Below are 21,088 nucleotides of genomic sequence, written 5' to 3' on the forward strand. Positions count from 1 at the left end.
CTCTGCCTCTCTCTGTCTTTCATGAAGAAGTAAATAAAATCTTAAAAAAGAAGAAGAAGAAAAGAAGAAGAAGAAGAAGAAGAAGAAGAAGAAGAAGAAGAAGAAGAAGAAGAAGAAGAAGAAGAAGAAGAAAGAAAAGTGTGGGGAGGACAGTCCCGGCAAAGTGATGTGAAAAAGAGTGTTAAAATATACTATACATATTTAGTATAGCTGCAGTATTTTCTAAGTATATGCATTTGCCAAAATAGTAACTGTGGTTATTTCTGGGGAATATGACTACCAGACTTTTATATTCCCGTGTGTGTGTGTGCATGTCTGTATTTTTCTAATTTCTGTCATAAGCATGTATTATTTTTGTAATTAGCACACATCATTTAACAACCAATAAATGCAACAACAATGAAGAGAAGAACACCTAAGCAATATGATTTGTATGAATTTATTAATGTTTTCAGTTGTGAAAAACATCAGAGAAAATACACTTGTGAGACACTCTGGGCTTTTCTCAAATTGAGATCCATTTGGCACAAGCCACGATTATCCTCTTGAACACATCACTCATCAATTCTGTACATCATTCTTTTTCCGTAAAGTCAGAAATCACTGTTCTCAAAAGACCCTCTGTCATTCATTTATTTCATGTACAAGGCACTATGCCCTAAGGGAATAAACGTCTCCTTCTTTAAATTCACAAAGTGACATCTGTGAAGCATACGTTAGGACCTGCCGTCTCTGGTGAGGGAATTGATCACAAGTCTACAGAAGCCAGATGATGATGTTAGAACCATGCTTCCAGGTGGGGGCTTGGGGTGGAGTACCTCTGAAACCTGTGCCCCCAAACAGGCCTCACTTCCAAGTAAAAAAAGTAATGCAAAGTGCAGGACGGACCCGTCCAACCCTCTTGGCAAGTCCTTTGAAGGATGACAAGTGTAGTCCAGATTAAACATACTACAGGGGCCAGAAAACATTCCAGTGTCTCTACCTGTTAGGGCGTGATCAGCAATTAGATTGTTTTTATTAAAAAAAAAAAAAAAAACACTCTGGGGCATCTCACTCAGAGCTAAGTGTTTCTCTAATAAGCAGAACAGGAATTTAACATCGCCTCTGGTTGCAACCTCAGGCCACGTCATTTCCCACCCACTGGTCAGTGTGCCTTGGATTTGTGAGATTTCTTAACCCGTCCTTTTTTCCCAAAGCACTTCCGGCAGCCAAAGGCACAAGATTTGTAAGTGATGAAGACAACCCCCAGCACCACGGCCAGGAGGAAGCCGATCACGTCCAAAGAGTGGTACTGGTACCAGGTGAGGTCGTGGGCTGCGGGACGCAGGTGGGGAGCCCCCTTGTGCCTCATGACGAACTCCACCCAGAACACAGCCAGGTCCAGGGGCTCGATGGGGCGGTCCTTGTGCAGCCTGGAGAGGTGCATGATGTTCTCCTTATAGCTAAACACAAAGACAGTTGTGTGAATGTCTGGAATGGGGTCTCAGCGGAACACCCTCCCTTTAGGCTTGCTGTGGTTAAGCAGGCTACCAGATTTTGCAAACTTGGTAGAGGAAATGTGTTTCCATTATAGACAGAAAAGAAACACACACACACATGCATGTACACACACACACATGCTAAATGGTCTTCACCTCTGAAATTTAAAAAAAAAAAAATGTAGAAAGAAAACTGGAAGCCAAAATTATAATATTAAATTATTTGAACCTTGCTTCCTTTCCTCTTCTTTCTTTTTTCTTGGTATTTTTGTAGGAAATTAGATACTTTCTTTACAGTAAGAGAAAGAAATAAAAGGTCATGTCAGAAATTAGTGAGTTTTCCTTTCACGGTTTTAAACACTCACATCTAGTCAAAGCAAAAGCGATTTCTAAGTGCCATCTCCAAGGTGGTGGCATACGTGGCTTTGGTGACACCTCACACCATCCAAGTGCTAACTTTAGCGGGAGGCTGTGTCTACGCAGCCTGTTCTACAAGACAGATTTTTGTTGATTTTGGACAGTGTTAACAGCTGCATCGGAACATCCAAATGCAAACTGGATTGGATGCTTTGACTCTTAGTGGGGGCGCGCTAGGAAAAGAAAAAGAAGGAGGGGGAGAGGGATTAAAAGGAAAAGGAGAAGAAGACCAAAGTAAGACACTCTTATTCAGGAGAAATTATAACTGCTGTCTTTAAACAAACCTGTCATTATAGTTCAAAACATTATTTTATGTGGTAATAATATGTGGCCATAAGTCACATTAAACATCTTCCTTTCATAGAAATCTTCTCTTAAACAAGAGAGATTTTCTAGAACTTTCATTCCTTCATCCACTATTCATTGAGCACCTGTTATGGCCTGGTTGCATCACCTGATGTTTGAAATCTTTCCATTTGTCTTCGTTTTATGCCCCAGTTTGGAGTGTTGGGAACATGGAGATTCACAACTAGGCAGAGATGACTCCCAGGCAAATAAATGAAGTTTGCTGGTTAATGAATGTTTTTTAAAAAAAATAAGAGAACTTTTACCAGGTCATTTTTAGGTTCCAGGTAGTCATCAATACCACTCGACAGAAGATCAAAATTGTGCTACTAATATGAACCTCCGGAAGGAGTTTTGTCAGCACTTGGAGAGAAGTCAGGTTTTCACTGCATGGACTTTGGAGCAGCGTGGCCTGACGCCAACCTGGGCTGCCAGGAAACGCCCATCAGAATGGAGGGATGCCACCCGCTGCTCTGGGCGCTCTGGGCATTTACCCCAGGGGTTCTGTGGACTTTTCTTTCTCATCCATTGGCACCACATCCATGAGCACCCCATGTTCCCCCCATTTCTCCTTGCCCAGGTTCACTGTATCACCCTGTGCAATGTCTCCTCCCATCTGAACACACTGCAGCCTTTTCACATCTGTCCTTCTGATTGACGGTCTCTTTCAAAATGAAGCAACTATGGGTGAAGACTCCTGACACTCTCGTAGACACACACACATGCACAGGCATTCACACGTGCATGCACACGCATGCGTGTACACACATTATTAATTGTTGGACGAAGTCTAGCCCGGGCCATCACTTCTTCCCGGAAGGTCTTGGCCAGCCTCTTACTAGTGAACTTGACAGCAACGTGATAAATTTCATGTGCAGAGATCATCTGATCTGATGGCTTTTGCCTCTTGAATTGTTTTCAGAGTCACATTTGAGCAAACTTATCTTTACCTTTATTATAAGGGTTTGTCTGTGATATCCACAAGACCCCATTCCAATTTAGAAATCCCCATGAACAAAATTTCTCACGGGCTCCAGTGGTAGGGAGAGCTGCACTTCGAAGCACCTGGTTTATTTTTTATCTTATGGACACTATGCTTCTTGTAAGGAAATATTTCTCTCTTTGCAGGAACTTATAGATCAGATGTCTATCTGGTGACAATATTTTCTTAATAAATTGAAGTTTTAATCCTACCAAGGGAAATAGTATTTAAAATCATTTCACTGATACGTCCCATAGGAATTAAAATATCCTTTTATAAACTGAACAAGAATAATCCCCAAATCATCTTACTTATAAATTCGGTTTTTATGTACTTGTTTTCACATTTGAATATTTGTTGCGAATGAGATGGGCAAAATATGGGTAGTATTCCTCTGTATCTTTTCTCTTACCTTTTGTCAGTGATGACAGCTTTTAGGGCATTTGCTAAATCTTCAGAAGTCATTTCCAGGACATTCAAGGTCACTCCAGCCCCCCGAGTCTCCATGCGCTTCGCATTGTCCATCTGATCACCAAACAAGGGCAGCATCACCATTGGAACGCCGTTGCATATTCCCTCATATATGCCGTGGGAGCCAGAATGTGTGATAAAGGCGCGAGCCTTCGGGTGACCTGAGAGGCAAAGCAAGGAGGGATGAGAGTGGTCAAGCCACGGAGTTTCACGGTCTGACACCATTTAGGTTCTGAAAGCACTCTAAGGACCCAGTGCCACCCACGCGTGGCTCCTGCAGAAGTCTGCAGAGGAGAATGTGGGCTCAGATGCCCCACTGGGTAAAAAGCTATGTAGGATACTTTGGCCATAATAGTTTCCAGCTAAACAGTCCTTGAGAACATCCATACACAAGCCACTTTCTTAATTTCACTTGGGTTTGACCTATGCACCAAATCCTGCCCACATACCAAGCAGATCATTCTGGGGCAGCCACTTGACAAGTATTGTATTCTTTGAAAGATTTGGTGGTGGAGTGCCAGTATAACGCCACAGGACCTTGAAGAGACAAAAACAGAATTTAAAGAACACAATTATTCAAAAATATCTGCCGTGATAGTGATAGCTAGAATGTGGAGTCCTCTGAATGAACATAAACTGGGCAAGGGTGGAAGGTGTAGCAACTGGGAAGGCTTCTGGGGACTGGTAACATTCTGTGTATTTGTGCAAATTCATCAAGCTGTACATTTATGATTTTTGTGATTTTCTGCACTTCAAGGGGAAGTTTACTTAATAAAGTGAATGGATGTAGAATTACAGAAGCAGAAATATAAGAAATGAATCCAGTGTCCTGACCAGTAGCTTTTTGCAGAAGTACTCCTATGTAATACAAAGAAACACTATCCTGTTCACTATCCTATTCATTTTATCTTTAAAATAAATTCCCCTTGGAGGGGCCTGGCTAGCTTAGTCAGTAGAGCATGCAGCTCTTGATCTCAGGATTGTAAATTCAAGCTCCAGACTGGGTATAGAGACAGCTTAAAAAAATAAAATCTTTAAAAATAAATCAATGAAATGAAATGAAATGAATTCTCCTTAGTACACTTTTGAATTTCTTAGAGAAAATAAGACCTCCAAGTGAAGTAGACAAGTTTCACAGAGTAGTTGAGAGTGACACGGCAAAAAGAACTTTAGATTAATAATTGAGAAGTGGCAGGGAAACCTAAAGTCCAACTAGTAGGATTTAGCATTGATCCTAGAAGTCTGGTGTTCCAACCCTTGTGAAGATAGAATCATATGGAAGCTTCTTACCGTCTGAGGTATTTTGCCCAAAGCATCAGCAATTTCCATAGCTTTCTCCTCAGGAATATCTGAGACCATGGAGCCCAAAGAGAAAACCACAATTCCATGTTCTCCAGAAGCATTAACATAGGCTTCAAATTCCTAGAACCATAAGAGAAATTTCCAGTTAAGTTTTTTCTCCTCTTCTTTGGGAACTGCATACATTCAGCTATAAATCAGATCTCTTCATCTTAAGAATGTGATTAAAGGTGTGTGTGTGTGTGTGTGTGTGTGTGTGTGTGTGTGTGTGTTAGAGGCATAAAATATTAGTTCATATTACACCCTTCCTTACTTCCTTCCAAAGGGGGAAGGCTTCTTGCATATTGGGTTGTCTCCTGGGTCCTTCTTTGAGACTCAGAATCCAGGTAGCAGGCTAATTTTCCAAGGAAAAGCAAACAGAGATAAAACCAGATCCACTTCTCAGGGGCTTCAAGCTGCCGGGAGGGTCTTGGGATAAAGCAGGCTTTCGGGGAGACTAAAGGAGAGAGCAGAAGGTAGTACAGAAGGAAGGGGGAAAGATGAATGAGCATCACAGAGAAGGGAGAGTGCTATTTAGCAGATCGATGAAGAGAGACCCTGAGCGAGAGGAAAGGTGTCCAAGGAGGATTTCAGAAAGCTTTCTGCAGACTAAAACTCTTGCACTGCCCATTTAGGAAAATCTATAGTAAAGATGTGTATTACTTTCCAAGGCTTCTGGAATATTCCTTTTATGTGGAAAGAATAGATGGAGCCTAAGCAGAAAGCTGCAAATAATGTTGTGGATGAGGCTCGTAGTTAAGGAGAAACCTCAAAATAGCCAAGACAGCCTATAACAATTCTTGCTTCCCCACAGCCTATAGCAGAGTCTTCCATATGGCAGCCAATACATTGTGGTGATTAGGGATCATATTCATCTCAACTCGGTGCTGAAACTTAACCAGTCAACCTGGAAATTTCCTACCTTTCCTGGAGAAGAGCTTTCTACTTAAGAGTGTATGTCAACTTGCCTGCCTTAGCAAGAACATGCAGAAAGATAACTGAATCTTTCTTTGCTGGTTTCATAATGCACTGCAAAAAGCAAAATATTTCTCCCTAGGTATGAGAGATATAAAACTGGACCGAAAACCTTGCCAAGGGTGCTCCAGGATCTGAGCCCCTTCTGCAGAGCTCAGAGAGGCGACAAAGGGCACGTGAGCAAACCCTGAGTACCAAAGCCACCAGTGGGAAGGATAAACGCAAGCAGTGAGTCTCAACCCACCCAGCACATGATCCCCACAGAATATTCCTGTCCCATTCCAGAAGCTGATCCCCTCTAGCAATATACCCATCAGCATCACCAAAGGAAGATTGCAAGTATGAGGCCACTCTGACCCCTCCAACCAAGACCACCATTGGGCATTATAGCTTTGGCTAGGTAAGCTCAATACAAAGCAATGGGACTTGTTTCTGAAGAAACTTCTGGGCCAGATGACCCAAGAAATAAGGAACGAACTGTGAGTGCTTTTCTACTCAATAATGAAACAACTACTAGAAAATGGACAATCCGTGTTTCCCTTGGATGAAGCAGGAGGATGGGATTTTTGGAAGGGTCTGTATATAAAGGCTGAGAGATAGTGATGGCCGGGACCCCACTAGTAAGTACAGATCACAGATTGTGACCTATCAAGCCTCTACCCCTAAAGTAATGAGGAATAGACGTTAGAGATGGATGTCGGACAAAAGCTCTGAGAGGAAGCAACAAAAAGATAATGCAATTAGAAGAACAGCAGCATTAGCTGCAGTGTAGAAACAGGGGAATCTGAAGGCGAAAGTGGTGGCTGTGTCCCCAGGAAGAGAGGAAGGAAGCCGCCAGACTCAACCCTCAGCAATAATCTCAGCCCAGCCTGACCTGGCCTTCGAAGCCAACTCCAGAATACCATGGTCTTCAGGAAACATCACACATACACACACAGGCACACGCTGGCATGCTCACACAGAGTGGCAATTCCACGCAGAGGAAATAGAGCATGGTGTGAGTGTGGCAATTTTCCCCCAACTGTAGGTTATTAATGATCTAATTAACTCCCCTAGAGTCTCCCAAATGGTTTTATACGTTTCCCAAGAATGCCAAGGACATTCATGGGACTGTGGGATGTGGTGAGGTTTGCCCAGAACGGAGCAGTTTCCTGAGATATGAGACTTTCAGTCCTGTTCAAACCAGAACGCTGGCCACCCCGGGTGTGACATGCAGAGGACTTCCCCCAGGGCTCTGCACACATGATTTTAAGAGACTTCTTTTAAGTTTGGTTCAGAGCATGACCAGCAGAGCCCAAATACTGCCCAGCCCTCTTCAGGAATGAGTGCCCTGCCTGGCCCACTCCCACCAGCTCTCTTCGAGGCCTTCTGGCTCCCAGCAGCTGTGTCCCAGCCTTCTCCACTGGGCTCGTCTGAAAGGTCAAGGCAGCCAGCATCATCCTCCCCATCACCACACTGCATTTTTGGTCTATGGCAAAAATATACTAAGGATGGTTTTTCTGAAGTCCTTCCTCCCTGGGATTCCACACCACATCCTTCTCTCCTGCGAAAGGACAGCTCATCTCCAAGTACCTTTTGAGTTCTTTCTCCTGAGTGAAGGTAAACAGCTTACCTCACTTCCTAGGACCTTCCCTCCTTCATGAATCCCCCTCTTACTTTTACCATGTCTACAAAGCATCACGTCTGAGTTCCCCTCCTTGCACACTCTCCCACACCCAGTCAGCACCCAGCAGGGTGTGATTATCATAAAATGGAACCCACAGGTCAATAAATACCCAAAGTTACATGGCAAGATTAAAGTTTAAATGTCATGAAAGTTCATCTACAGATTACAGGAGGGCAAACTGCAGAGACTGTGTTGTCATAGCCAATGCCTCTTCTGGTATTCAATAACAGTGAAGTCCACACTCTACTTGGCACAATGTCCCTAAACCTGGCCCTGACTTCACAGACTCTAGAGTTGCCAAAGAGTGAAGCGATAGGTTAATGCCCTCGATTCCTCCACCTCTTATCCCCTTCCAAAAAGAACAAGGCCTTCCCTCTGAAGTGAAAGCACTTGCCCACCCCATTGAAACCTTTAACACAGGTCCTAACTTTTGCTGAGAATTTAGTATTTTGAGTTCCAAGCTTTTATTAGATTTTCTCTTCCCAAATGTCTTTTGTTTTTCAAAATCCTTGGTAAGCACTTAGCATGTTGGAAAACTATTGCTTTATTACTACACATTTAGAGCCACCAGCAAAGACTGCAAGCTTCCCTGCTCACCAGTCTTTCTTCTCCTCACCATCATCAAGTCAAGATGATATCCATCTCCAAATCCCCGCATGTCCACCAAGCTGGTCTCTCACCCTGAGCAGGGAAGGACATCTTGGAGTTCCCGAGTTTCATTCCTTTGCTCTCAATGTTATTCTATCTTTTGTCTGTCAGGTATCCCAGACACGCCCCACACCAGGTGTGCTTTCCATATGGACTCTCCTTATTAACTAACTATTGTATCTCTATTCTTGAAGTTCAGGATTTTGACCAAGAGCATTGGGACCAGGCTGGTCTCCACTAGAGGAATGGAAGTATAGAAGAGCATTTATTTATTTTTTTAATAAATTTATTTTGTATTGGTGTTCAATTTGCCAACATATAGAATAACACCCAGTGCTCATCCCATCAAGTGCCCCCGTCAGTGCCCGTCACCCAGTCACCCCCACCCCCCGCCCACCTCCCCTTCCATCACCCCTGGTTCGTTTCCCAGAGTTAGGATTCTCTCATTCTCTCATTCTCTCATTTAAAAAGGGGGACAAAAGAAGATAATCAACAACTAGCCAAAACAGCAAAAATTAGGAAAAGGGAAAATGGCCAAGTAAAATAAAAATAAACTGGAAAAGTTAGAATCAAATCTCTGAATTGTTAAATTAATTGCAAACAGGCAAAATTCTCCCAAGGTTAAAAATATCAACTCCATGTTGTTTAAAAAGAAAAATAAAAAGAAGCTTGAAGACAAATGGGTACCAAAGAGGCACTAGGGAAATGTAAACAAGATAGTGCAGGAATGGTAATGTTAATATAAAAAAAAGTGGAATTTCAAATTAAAAATATTAAGTAGGGCAAAGAGGGTTATTGTCCAGTAAGGTTTATAAAGACATTCCCACTCCCAGGCTTGCTTGCACCAAGTAAGGCAGCAACCAATACATAGTCATGACAACTCACCACTTAGACAAATTCCAGGGGGGGATATATTAATAAATCATGCCAAAACTATAAAATTGAGGAAGACCATTGATAAAGTTCTGTAGTCCCTCCCAGTAAGTAAACTAAAATAAAGAAGAAAATCATGGAAATAAATGAAGACTACTTGCCAAAAAACAATGGCAAACATAATACAAAATGATGAAATGAAAATCAATCTTTTTTTTAAAGATTTTATTTATTTATTTATTCATGAGAGACACAGAGAGAGAGGCAGAGACACAGGCAGAAGGAGAAGCTGGCTCCTCGCAGGGAGCGCGACATGGACCCAGGATCACACCCTGAGCTGAAGGTAGATGCTCAACTGCTGAGCTACACAGGTGTCCCAAAAATCAATCTTCATTACAATCAGGAGCAAGACAAGAATCCTTGCGACTGCCAAAATTATTCAATTGTTTTTAGAGATTCCAGTGACTTCAATAAGACCAATACCTGGCATGGAGTTTAGAACAGAAGAAACCATATTTTCTTTATGGATGGAAGTCTACATGCTAATTTGGTTTTTTTAAAAGGATGAAATCAATATTTCGATTAGGCCGAATTTTGATTTGGGACTGAATAGGGAGAAGATAACCAGCTACGAACAGAAATGGAAATCTATCACTTCCACATTAGTAACAAAAAGAAAAAAGTGTAAAATACTTAAGAAAAACCAAACAAGAAAGGAACAGAACAAATATGAAGAAAACTACAAAGGACTTAACCTCTGATAAGGTAATATTTGAAGTAACAACAAAAAGAGCAAGACCCGGTACACAAACTTCAGTGTTCTTCCCAGGGAACTAGATCATGTGGCTAACAGAATGCCCTGTGGCACATAAATGCCATGCAACATGGAACAGTTAAAAAAATAGATATAATATTTAGAACCGAAACCATATCCATGACATATTGATAGGTGAGCAATGGGGATACATTATTACCTTTTTTTTTGTAAAGCAAACAGCAAAAACTTCTATACAATTACATGTTGTAAAAGTATAAGGCGATTGTAATTGTAAAAGGTGATTACCGCCTATCTGGTGACTAGCCCTCAGTTCATACCCTTTTGTGGTTTTTGTTCATTCCTTTAACAAATATTTGGTAAGTACCGATTATATGCCCAAGACGCTGACGTTTACGAGGCACCAATCACGTGCAGACCCATCGCCGGGCCTTAAGGGTGAAGCAACAGGCAGCAGTGGTCCCTGCCCCCACATCTATGAAAGAGACGGTCAATAAACAATGATCTAAAATGAGATGATCACAGTACTTGATGTGCTAGGAAGGAAAGAGCACAGGATCCTATCTTAGAGAGGACTCCCTGAGGAAGTGACATTGCAGCTGACCTGGAAAATAAGAAGATAGCCACCTCACAAATTCAGGCACAGCCTCTCAGAAGGATGGAACATCAAGGGTCCTGAACTGGGAAACAGTTTGGAATGTCCCAGGAATAGAAACAAGGCCAGTGTCGCCGAGGGTATCGTGCAGATTTATAAGCAAGCCCTCCTATTTCGAATGGAATTTCTATCATGCATGCACATCTCCAAAGTTTTAAATTTCAAAGTAAATATGAAACACAATTGTTTTCACTTGGATCCTATAATAATGACGCCAAAAAGTATTTCTCTTTAATTCCGCTCTAACTGGGACATGCTGACTAGCTCTCTTTCCTTTGATCTATGATGTGATCACTGGTTTGGTAATATTTCACCTTCTCCTACATTGGAAAGATAATTATTACTGGTATTCTATAACGTGAGGTTCTCTCATTTGGCTTCCTAAAAAATCAACACCATCTCCTTTCTTAACCTGATCACTCCATCAGACATATACTTCTCCAACAGGCCGTGGATTATCAGAATCTTATTGGTGGGAGATCTGCTGGGTCACTAGATCTCTCTTCACATTATGGGGGAGGAATCAGAGCCCCACAAAGGGGATCTAGTCATGCGGTAATGGGGTGGAAGCACCCACACAACACTGGATTTCTCACAGGGTGTTTTTCCTGCCCTTCAAAGTTTCTCCTTGCCATGGCAATGTGATTCACATTGGAGTCACTCTGGGAATAAGATTCAGTACTCGCTGAGGATGATGACAATCCCTTAGTAGGAGCCAGACTCAGCACCTGCAAAGTGCCTAGGCTACCAGTGGATCCTCAACTGATATTTGAAAAATAAATGAATGAATGCCCACTGATATGTCCCCTCCTTGGAGAATCCTTTCCAACTCCCCATCTGACAGAGATCCTCCTGTTATTCTCTATTCCCTCCCTTGCGACTTGGAAGAGGATGTGAATGCTACTTTTTTGCATATCTCAAATTCTGTATGGGAAAAACTTAACTTAAAAGCATTGCAGGGAATGAAACTCAGGACCTTTCTGCCCAATGCCAGAATCTGACTGTCTAACGTTTGCTTATTAGAAGAGAAAAGACCGTAGAAGCCAGCTTCCTATAGCTGCATCTAGCAACTGCATCTTTAACCAGAAACATAAAGGTTACTTTCCCCACCAAGGACCCATAGATGTCGAAGAATTATTTCCTTGACCCTTGTGTGCCTGACCCAATCAAGCGTAAGGTGCATACTACAGATTTGTGTTCTCTGCAAGGATCCCTACAATCATTGTTCTGTGCTTATGGCAATTATCCTTTGTTTCATCTAACTGATTACTATTCACTGGAACACACAGAATAAAATGCCCAAAGTATAATTTCCTAAAGTGTCCTATACAAAGAAATAAACCCAGAAGAGGATGCCAAAGACAGATATAGGAACACCTAGGTGGCTCAGTGGTTGAGCGTCTGCCTTCGGTTCAGGGCGTGATCCCAGAATCCTGGGATTGAGTCCTACATCGGGCTCCCTGTGGGGAGCCTGCTTCTCCCTCTGCCTGTGTCTGTCTCTCTCTCTGTATGTCTCATGAATAAATAAATAAAATCTTTTTTTTTAAAAAAAAAAAGGATATAAATTACAACCCAGACTCAGGAGAATGTAGAATGTAGAAACTAACGAAAGAGGGCATTTGAGACTAGTTCAGCATGTATCGGGGGCAGGTTCATCCATTCAAAGTACTTGCGAGGATATAAGCTTGTAAAGTTCCCCCTCAAATACACACCTTGGATAGTGGGTTTTTGCTGGCACAGTTGATCCCACCAACAAAAACCATGCTGGGCATGATGGGCCTGGAGTAATCCTTGACAAAGTCACCTTTGAGAAGCCAGATGGATGCAGAGCCCATAAGTTCCTGGACTGTCACATCTTTCTGAAGGACTTCCGAGGCAAGTGGTTCATATGGGGAATAAACCACATTGCACAGAAAGCTCTCGGACAAGAAAATGAGCATGTTCTTCACCCGCTGTAGGAAGGTCATGTGATCTGAGTTACGGGACAGAGCCCTGGGCACATAGGATGGTGGGTTGGGGCACTGGGTACCTTGAAAATCTAGGCTGCATGGCAGTGCGTGCAAGAAGAACACAGCGGGGAGGGCCAGGTACAGGGCCACGATGGGACCGCAAGGAAGGAAGGGGTCCGTCAACACAGCATCGAAGCTGCTCTCTGCCAGCGAGGCCATCAGCTCCTTGTTATGCAGTAAATGGGAGCAAGCAGACAAAACCAGAGCCGAGTCCTCCTTGACCTTCTTGTACGTTTTGATCACACGCTGCAGCAAAGGCACATTCTCAAAAACACCGCGCCCGAGGCTGATAAAAGTGGCTTCCACGTCTTCCCTTCGGAATGGCACAGGGTACCTCTTCAGGGTGTAAAATGCTGCTCCTTTGATGTACACAGAGGCCTCGGAAGCTATCACCACTACCTCATGTCCCCTCTGGTGCAACTGCTTGACGACCCCAAGCATGCTCAGCCAGTGGCTGCCATCCACGGGGACCAACAGCAGCTTCCCGCCCTGGGACACGGGGGCGCTCAAGGCGCACAGCAGCAGGCCCAGGACCAGCGGACGTGGCCCCGGAGCCCCTGCTGCCATGGTGCCCTTGTCTTTGCTACCAAGACTCTCTCCTACCAAGAGTTTGCCCTCTCCTACTTCGTGTTGCAAGAACCAATCCATACTCAAAGTTAATGGTTGATCGTGTCACATGACCGTAGTTATTCGCCAGCTGAAGATAAGTAGGAAGTTCACCTTTAGAGCTAGCTAACCTGGGCAGAGCTTTACTAGGTTTCTTTTTTTTTTGTCCCCCAAGTATTTTTATGTTTTATTTATTTACTCTGAAGTTTTTAACTCCAGTTAGTTTAACACACAGTGTAATATTAGTTGCAGGTGTAGAGTATGATGATTCACCACTCCCGTACATCACTCGGTGCGCATCCCGACAAGCGTACTAGCTTTCTTGACAGGCAACCACAGTTTAACTGGGGGGAATTCTTTACCAACCACTAAAATCACATTCTTGATGGGCCAGAGAAGGGAAAACAGCTCCAGCACCTTTGAATGCATGAAATGAGTATTTCCATGGACCAAGAGGGGAGAAAAAAGGCTATGTGGTGATAAATTCGACTTCTTTTTCAGGATATGAAATAGAAAGCAGAATATACCGTTTAGAAAGAGAAAAACATGCCGCTGTAAGCCTACTTTTGGCCCATGGCAGCCTTGCAGGATGTTCTTCTCCACTGGTCGCCAAGGACTCTGCCCAACGCTGCATCATTTTGATGCACTCATTCAACAAAATACTTATTTAGATGGCGCCGGGCCTGGGGATGCCAACAAAGACTGCCACAGATGAGCCTCCCGCCTCCCCAGAACTCAAGCTCCATCAGAAGAGACAGACTGACAATGTAAACAGATAAACAGGCATGTCAGAGGCTGTGGAACATGCCAAGAAGGAGATGAATGCTGCTGGCTAGTAAACTGCGGGAAGGGAACCCCACTTGAGCACGCATGCACAGAAGGCCTCTTGCAGGACAGGTGCATTCTCTCAGACAGGCAACAGGGAGAGCAGACACTCTGAGAAATTCTGATGACCCGGTTGAAGCAAAGGGGAAAAGTGAACAAAACATATAAGAACATATATGTCTTGAGTATGTCCTAGGAGCCAAGCATGGTGCTAAGCGCTTTACAACACATCTTACGGAATCCCCTAAAGGCAGATAACGTTATTCCCACATTACAAAGGAAGACACTGAGGCTCAGAGAGACAATACGACCTGCCAGAGTCCTGCATTTACTAAGTGACAGAGCCAAGATGCAGGTCAGAGCGTGATGACCCTGCTCTTGACCACAATTCCCCATGGCCTCTAGCAGTATCCAGCTCTTATGGCCAGGTTTGAAGTTTACAGCCAACTAGGAACCAGAAGTAAAGCAGTGACTCTCACAGTCACTACCCAAACTAAATGGGGAGAGATGGTGGGACTTTGGGACCAAGTAGAATGTGCTCACACAGTAATACCCAGCCCTGGCTGGTGCCCCAAAAGATCAAGTGAAGGGCCAGGGAGCAAGTATGGTAGTCACAAATAGGAATACCCCTCCCAAAGAAAAGGCAAATGTGAGCATAGACAGATGAGAGCACAGATCCCAAGATTTTGATCATGGACATCGCTGGCCACCCATATTTGGGGACCTGTTAGGAAGGTCATGGAGAAACTGCTAACGTTAAGGTTTTAATGTCCTGTGACGCATGTTCACAGGGCCTCCTTCATTCTGGTACTGAGAGTCCCTTTTCCCCATAACACCCCTTCCTCCACAGACCTCCAGTCTTGTATGTGCTTATATATGGATGCACGTACACATGCATGCTCAAACACACATGCACTCTGAAGCTCCCCACCCACATGCACCCCCTCTCCACTCTAAGCATGTTCCATTCTCCTGGACTAAGATTCTGGGTGGGTAGAAAAAGAGGCAGCAATGCTTTGACTCACTGGTATGCCCCTATCTGCAATTCTGAAATTCATAGTCCAGTTTAAACATTAAGGACAATAATTCTTCTGAACTCTCAATGTCATAAGAGTTCATCTGTAAATTACCCAGAGCAAAAGGGCGGTAAACACACACAATCACCACCACGATGATTTTATGATTTTCCTGTATCACATAGAGCCTCAGGACTTTATGAGGCTTCTGCATACCTGGACGGTTTGGGACGCGACTCTGCCCTTACAAAGCAGGCTTTCAGCACAGATGCCAGTCCATGGTTTTGAAGACAGTAAGCACTCAGTAAATGTTTTTGTATCTATATGACTTCCCTTCTCCTTTGCTGTGGACCCCATATCCAGGCAAGCGAGTGCTTAATCCACTGTCTCTGAAACCCAGCTGCCATAGTCTTGTTTCAGGGCCTCAGACTCCCAGGGCCCCCAACTCCCATCTATCCTTTCTAAGTTCCAGCATCAGCTGCACCCTGCACTATCCCACCCCATCACCATCCCTGAAGCATTGGTCAACAGCTTCCTAGGACCCAGAATAAGATGTAGCCTTGCCCGCAAAATTCTTAGAATGGACTTTCAGCCCACCTGTCTGAGCTCATTCCTCCTCTCCAGTCCTTTCACCTCGACCCATCCTTCCAACTTTCCCTCCACTCATTCTGAATCACTTGACCTTCCCCAAACATGCTCTTCCCACGTTGCTTTATTCACACTAGACCCTACTCCCAATCTGCTTCCTATTACTGTTTATTGCGTGATTATAAGGTGCCAGCTCCAGGATTGAACTCCGTCCCTCAAGGTAACATAAAGTTCGCTCTGGTGACATAGAGTGCCTTACTGAATCTACTACCCTTTATGATGAAATATTACAGAGTTCACTGGTTAATCATTTTCCTCCTAGAACTAAATGACCTTTATTGGTATTGCCTTGCCATATACCAAAGCAAAAAATATAGTGTCAGAGAATAAGGAGAAAGTAGAGAGAGGTCAGATGTCCAAACACACCAAAAAGAAAGATCATGGTATAGCAGTTTTAGTGGAAATAATCACTGCACCCAGGTTGACCCACAGCACTATCAACATGGCCATCAAGTCTTGGTCATTTTGATACACTAGACCAGGAGTTCTCAAACTCTGGGCCAGGACATCCTTGGTACACCCAAGAACTTTTTTTAGGGGAATTTTGCAAAGTCAAAACTATTTCCATAATGATATTTGGCTTTTCACTCACATGCTCTCTTACAGGTGCAGTGGAGTTTCTCAGTGGCCTCATCACCCATGATAGATTGACTGCAGAAGCAAATACAAGAATCCCGTTCTCTTGTCTTAAACCACAGAGATGAGGGGAAAAAAACGTAATATGATGCCTCTCTTCACTGATTTTTTGTTTTGCAAAAGTGATTTGGGGGCACCTGGGTGCTTAGTCAACGAAGCACAGGATTCTTGATTCCTGCTGGGATCATGAGGCCAGAGGCCTGAGACCTAGCCCCATGCAGGCTCCACAATCAGAGAGGAGTCTGCTTGGGATTCTTTCCCTCTCCCTCATCGTATACTCTTCTCCGGTCCTTGCTCCCTTGCACATGCACGCTCTCTAAAATAAATAAATACATCTTTTTTTTTTTTGGAAAAAGTTATTTTCCCATAAAAATAGGAGTCCTGTTAGCATGTAATGGCTTCATTGCTTTTAAACTGATGGATTTTTCGATTGCTTTCATTTCTAATGGAATAAGAAGTACTGACAGATACAACCTACACTAAAAAAAAAAGATAGAAAAGAAAGAAGAAAGGAAAGAAAGGAAGAAGAAAGAAAGAAGGAAAGAAAGAAAGAAGAAAGAAAGAAAGAAAGAAAGAAAGAAAGAAAGAAAGAAAGAAAGAAAAGAAAGAAAGAAAGAGAAAAAGAAAAAGAAAGGGCAGCCCCGGTGGCTTAGCGGTTTAGCGCCACCTTCAGCCCAGGGTATGATCATGGACACCCGGGATCGAGTCCCACATCGGGCTCCCCGCATGGAGCCTGCTTCTCTCTCTCTCTCTCTCTCTCTCTCTGTATCTCTAATAAATAAAAAATCTTAAAAAAAAAAAAAAAAAAAAAAGCAAAAGGGTCCTGAAGCCAAAAACCCAGAGAACCTGCTTTTTTAGCAAAATCCGTCTCCCTCCGTGCCAGGGCCCAGCGCGGGAGCGGGGCCCTAGTCCCTGCTGATTTCCTCTTTCTTCTGCGGGGGATTTGCAGATCGCAGCCCACCCCCCCCCATCCCCCACGGCGCGCTCGAGGGCCGGGTGGGCGGGGCCAGAGAGAAGGCGGGGCCTCAGTGGGCGGGGCGCCCGCGGCCGTGCGAAACATGTGACAGAGAGCCCAGAGGAGCGGCAAGCCTCGCCCGCAGTGCATTCTGGGTAAGGCGTCGACCAATGAGATGCGAGCTACGTCACAAAGGCGCCCGCTCCGGGTGTCGCCCCGCAGTCGGGCCCGCGCCACGGAGGAGCCGCCGGCCTCGCCGCGTGTCGTGCCGGTGGCCCGCGGGCCGAGCCGGGGGCCGTCCGACATGGTGGACTACTACGAGGTGCTGGGCGTGCCCCGCCGGGCGTCGTCCGAGGCCATCAAGAAGGCGTACCGCAAGCTGGCGCTCAGGTGGCACCCCGACAAAAACCCTGAGAACAAGGAGGAGGCGGAGAGGCGGTTCAAGCAAGTGGCCCAGGCCTACGAGGTGCTGTCGGACGCCCGGAAGAGGGACGTGTACGACCGGTACGGCGAGGCGGGAGTGGAGGGCGGCGGCGGCGGCGGCGGCGGGCCCCGCCACGACCCCTTCGAGTACGTCTTCACCTTCCGCGACCCGGCCGAGGTCTTCAGGGAGTTCTTCGGGGGCCAAGACCCGTTTTCTGCCTTCGACTTCTTCGGAGACCCTCTGGAGAGCGTCGTGGGCGGACGGAGGAGCTCCCGGGGCGGCGGCGGCTGCGGGGGGACCATCCCCTTCTTCTCCGCCTTCAGTGAATTTCCAGCATTCGGGGGAGGTTTTCCCTCTTTGGATACGGGATTCAGTTCCCTGGGGAACGGAGGCCTGTCTTCCTTTACCATGTCCTATGGTAGCGGCGGGACGGGCAACTTCAAATCCGTGTCGACTTCCACCGAAATCGTTAATGGCAAGAAGATCACCACCAAGAGAACCGTCGAGAATGGCCAAGAACGGGTGGAGGTGGAAGAAGACGGAGAGTTGAAGTCCCTGGTGATAAATGGCAAAGAGCAGTTGCTGCGCCTTGACACCAAGTGATTTCCAGTCCACGTTTCATTTTAGAGCACGTTGTGAGGAATAGCAGGACTTTGGTGTTTGGTTTGGTTTGGTTTGGTTGGCTTTTTTTTTTTTTTTTTTGGAAGATTGCAAGTGAACTCTACTTTCAGAACAGCTGTACTCAAGAATTTATAAACAGTTCGTGCCAGTGCCTGTTTGTCATTGTTGGGACCACACGAATAGGACCTCCGTTTGTTTGTCTCTAAAACGGTTGTAAATACCTGTAGGCACTTTGCTATATATTAAACATAATCCCGAGGCACACGGTGACTATTTCCTAGTATTAGGATAGAATGTTTCCAGCACCTTGAACCTTACCTTTCCATCGTGTTTGAAATGCGAGCCAGGTAATTTGCTCTGAAGGTAACATTGCCAAGATAAATGGTCTTACTTCAGTTTTTCTTCTCCAACACATGGTGGTAAAAGGTATGAATATAGTAATACTTCTGGCTTCAGGATGGTTTTTAGCCCCGCATAAATCCTGGTGAATACTGAGAGTTTTCCGTTGAAATAGAATATTAAGCCTACACCTTTTTTAAAAACAGGGAAACCTGGCAAAGTGGGTGTATTCATTTCCTATGGCTCCTGTAACGAATTACCACAGATTCAGTGGCTTAAAACAATGCAGATTTATTCTCTTGATGATCTGGACGTCAGAAGTCTGAAATCCCCATCCAGTGGACTGAAGTCGGTGTAAGCAGGAACATGTTTCCTCCAAAGGCTTGGGCAAAATGCTTAAGTGAATCCCTCACGGTTACACGATTAGTTAATAGCATCCTGAGGGTTTTATTCAGGTCACTTAAAAAACAAACAGTGGTAGTGATGACTCAAAACAATACAAATCCAGTTGCTAGCCCATACCCAACTTAGTTGTATGACTATTGATGGAAGTGTGGGAAGTGTTTCCTTGAGGCTACACGAAACTATCCCATCACCATGCGCAGGATGTTTCTTGTCTCAAATTAAGTTGACAAAAACTAAGAATATTGGAAAGCTTGGATTATTGATTGGGTGAGGCAACATACGTCTGAAAGAGTAAATTTCTGTTGGCACAGTTTATACCCACAGTGAAAACCATTTTGGCCATGGTTGCCTTGGGATAGTCCATCACAAAGTGTGCCATCCTCCTTGGTCATGTCTAAGGAGAAGTTTGCATGAGGCATGGGAGCAAAAAAAAAAAAAAAAAAACTGAACTGAACAGACTAAAAATGCAGCATAGTTGTAATTCTTTACAGGAAGGTCATGTGACCTGAGCACAGCAGTAACTAGGAATGTATGATGTTGAGTTTGGTCCCGGTAGAGCCCAGTCCCCATGGAATGGCATGTGAACAATTCACAGCAGGAACGTAGGATTCAGCCACTACTGTCCCACAGGGTACACAGTCTGTTAAAACTACATCAAATGGTCACCAAGGTACCCAGGCAGTGCTTCTCACCCACTAACTGTACCAGAAGTAACAATAAAACAGACTACACCAGGGCTTTTAAAAAATGAGTTCATTTGCTTGCCAGGCTAGGGAACTCATACCAGTAAAGATACTCAAGAGTTGTTGGTGGAGAGGGGAGGAGGAGCAGGGAGAGAAGAGATGTCAAGAGTTTTGAAGTCATAGAAAAGGGTGCACATTTTCATGATGGTTATGCCAATTAAGGGTTAAAAAATGCCACTTTGTATAGGACAGACCAAGTGCATTTGTGCCTATACAATCAGTTAACATGTCTCCATTGGTCAGAAAAGTCTTTAGTTGGGTCCAGTAAGAGTGGCAGTCAGGGGCTACTCACAGGTCATGGATTTAAGGGCTCTAGTGGAAGCAACCCACAAGTCAGTGGATGACTGTATAAGAAAAATGTGCTCAATCCGTATGATGGAATATTATTCAGCCTTAAAAAGTAAGGAAATTCTGACATGCTGCAACATGAATGCGCCTTGAGGATATTAGGTGAAGTGAAATAAGTCAGTCGAAAAAAGACAAATACTATATGATTCCATTTATATAAGGTACCTAGAGTGGTCAAGTTCATGAAGACAAAGTAGAATGGTGGTTGCCAGGGGTTTTAACAGCATTTGTTGAAGCAAGACAACATTTAGTTATAGATCTGGATTAGTGCTAAGTGAAAAGTTTCCCTTTTACATAAATGTAAAATATTTAAAGAATTTTCAAAACTGAAAACCTCTTTTAAAAAATGTCAGCGCCAAAATCACTGTCCTGTATACCACTCAGTATTCTGAGGAATACTGAGGAATCTGTGGAAAGACCAGAGTAGGGAAAACAGGGTAGAGAAAACAGCACTTTGTCTGGTACAGAGATGACCATCTCAAGGACCCTGTAGTGGATTCTCTACAAGGACTCACAAGCACCATCCCATGGAGCACACCAATTAAATAAGTACTTTAAGACATTTTGATAATTGAGCATATTGAGGTTTTTTAAATAGAAAAATTTTAAACACACATTTTTAAGTGTATCTATGGAACATTTACAGATGTTAATCACATCTTACCCAAAATAATAGCCACTAGCTACATGTGACTACTGAGCACTTGAAATGTGGCCAGTCCAAATTGAGATACGCTATAAGTGTAAAATACCAGATTTTGAAGACTTAGTATGAAGGCAAAAGAATGTAAAATATCTCATTAATAATTTTATATTTAGGATGTTGAAAGTATGTTTATACATATTTGATGAAATGTATAATTTTAACCCTCATTTTGCCTTTTTCATAA

At 44.0% G+C, this 21,088-nt stretch overlaps 2 protein-coding genes across 5 annotated transcripts in view; one reads left to right on the plus strand and one right to left on the minus strand.

Annotated features, from left to right (window-relative positions):
• Positions 1-423: 423 nt before the first annotated feature.
• LOC112925484 (UDP-glucuronosyltransferase 1A1) overlaps positions 424-21,088 on the minus strand; it is a 91,722-nt gene continuing 71,057 nt past the window's right edge. For 3 of the 4 annotated variants that reach the window (XM_026006219.2, XM_026006220.2, XM_072719129.1), the window contains exons 2-5: positions 4,984-5,115; positions 4,143-4,230; positions 3,635-3,854; positions 424-1,442 (exon numbers count right to left, since the gene is read on the minus strand). In XM_026006219.2, coding sequence (XP_025862004.2) covers positions 1,145-1,442; positions 3,635-3,854; positions 4,143-4,230; positions 4,984-5,115 — 738 coding nt within the window. In that variant the 3' untranslated portion in view covers positions 424-1,144. Of the gene's footprint in view, positions 1,443-3,634; positions 3,855-4,142; positions 4,231-4,983; positions 5,116-12,335; positions 13,286-21,088 lie in introns of those variants that run through there. The other variant, XM_026006216.2, reaches the window with a different exon arrangement.
• LOC112925485 (dnaJ homolog subfamily B member 3) lies at positions 17,623-18,345 on the plus strand. The gene has a single exon (XM_026006222.2). The coding sequence runs from the start codon at positions 17,623-17,625 to the stop codon at positions 18,343-18,345; it is 723 nt and encodes a 240-aa protein (XP_025862007.2).

This window comes from Vulpes vulpes, chromosome 9 (assembly GCF_048418805.1).
Source record: "Vulpes vulpes isolate BD-2025 chromosome 9, VulVul3, whole genome shotgun sequence".
Classification (NCBI taxonomy): Eukaryota; Metazoa; Chordata; class Mammalia; order Carnivora; family Canidae; genus Vulpes; species Vulpes vulpes.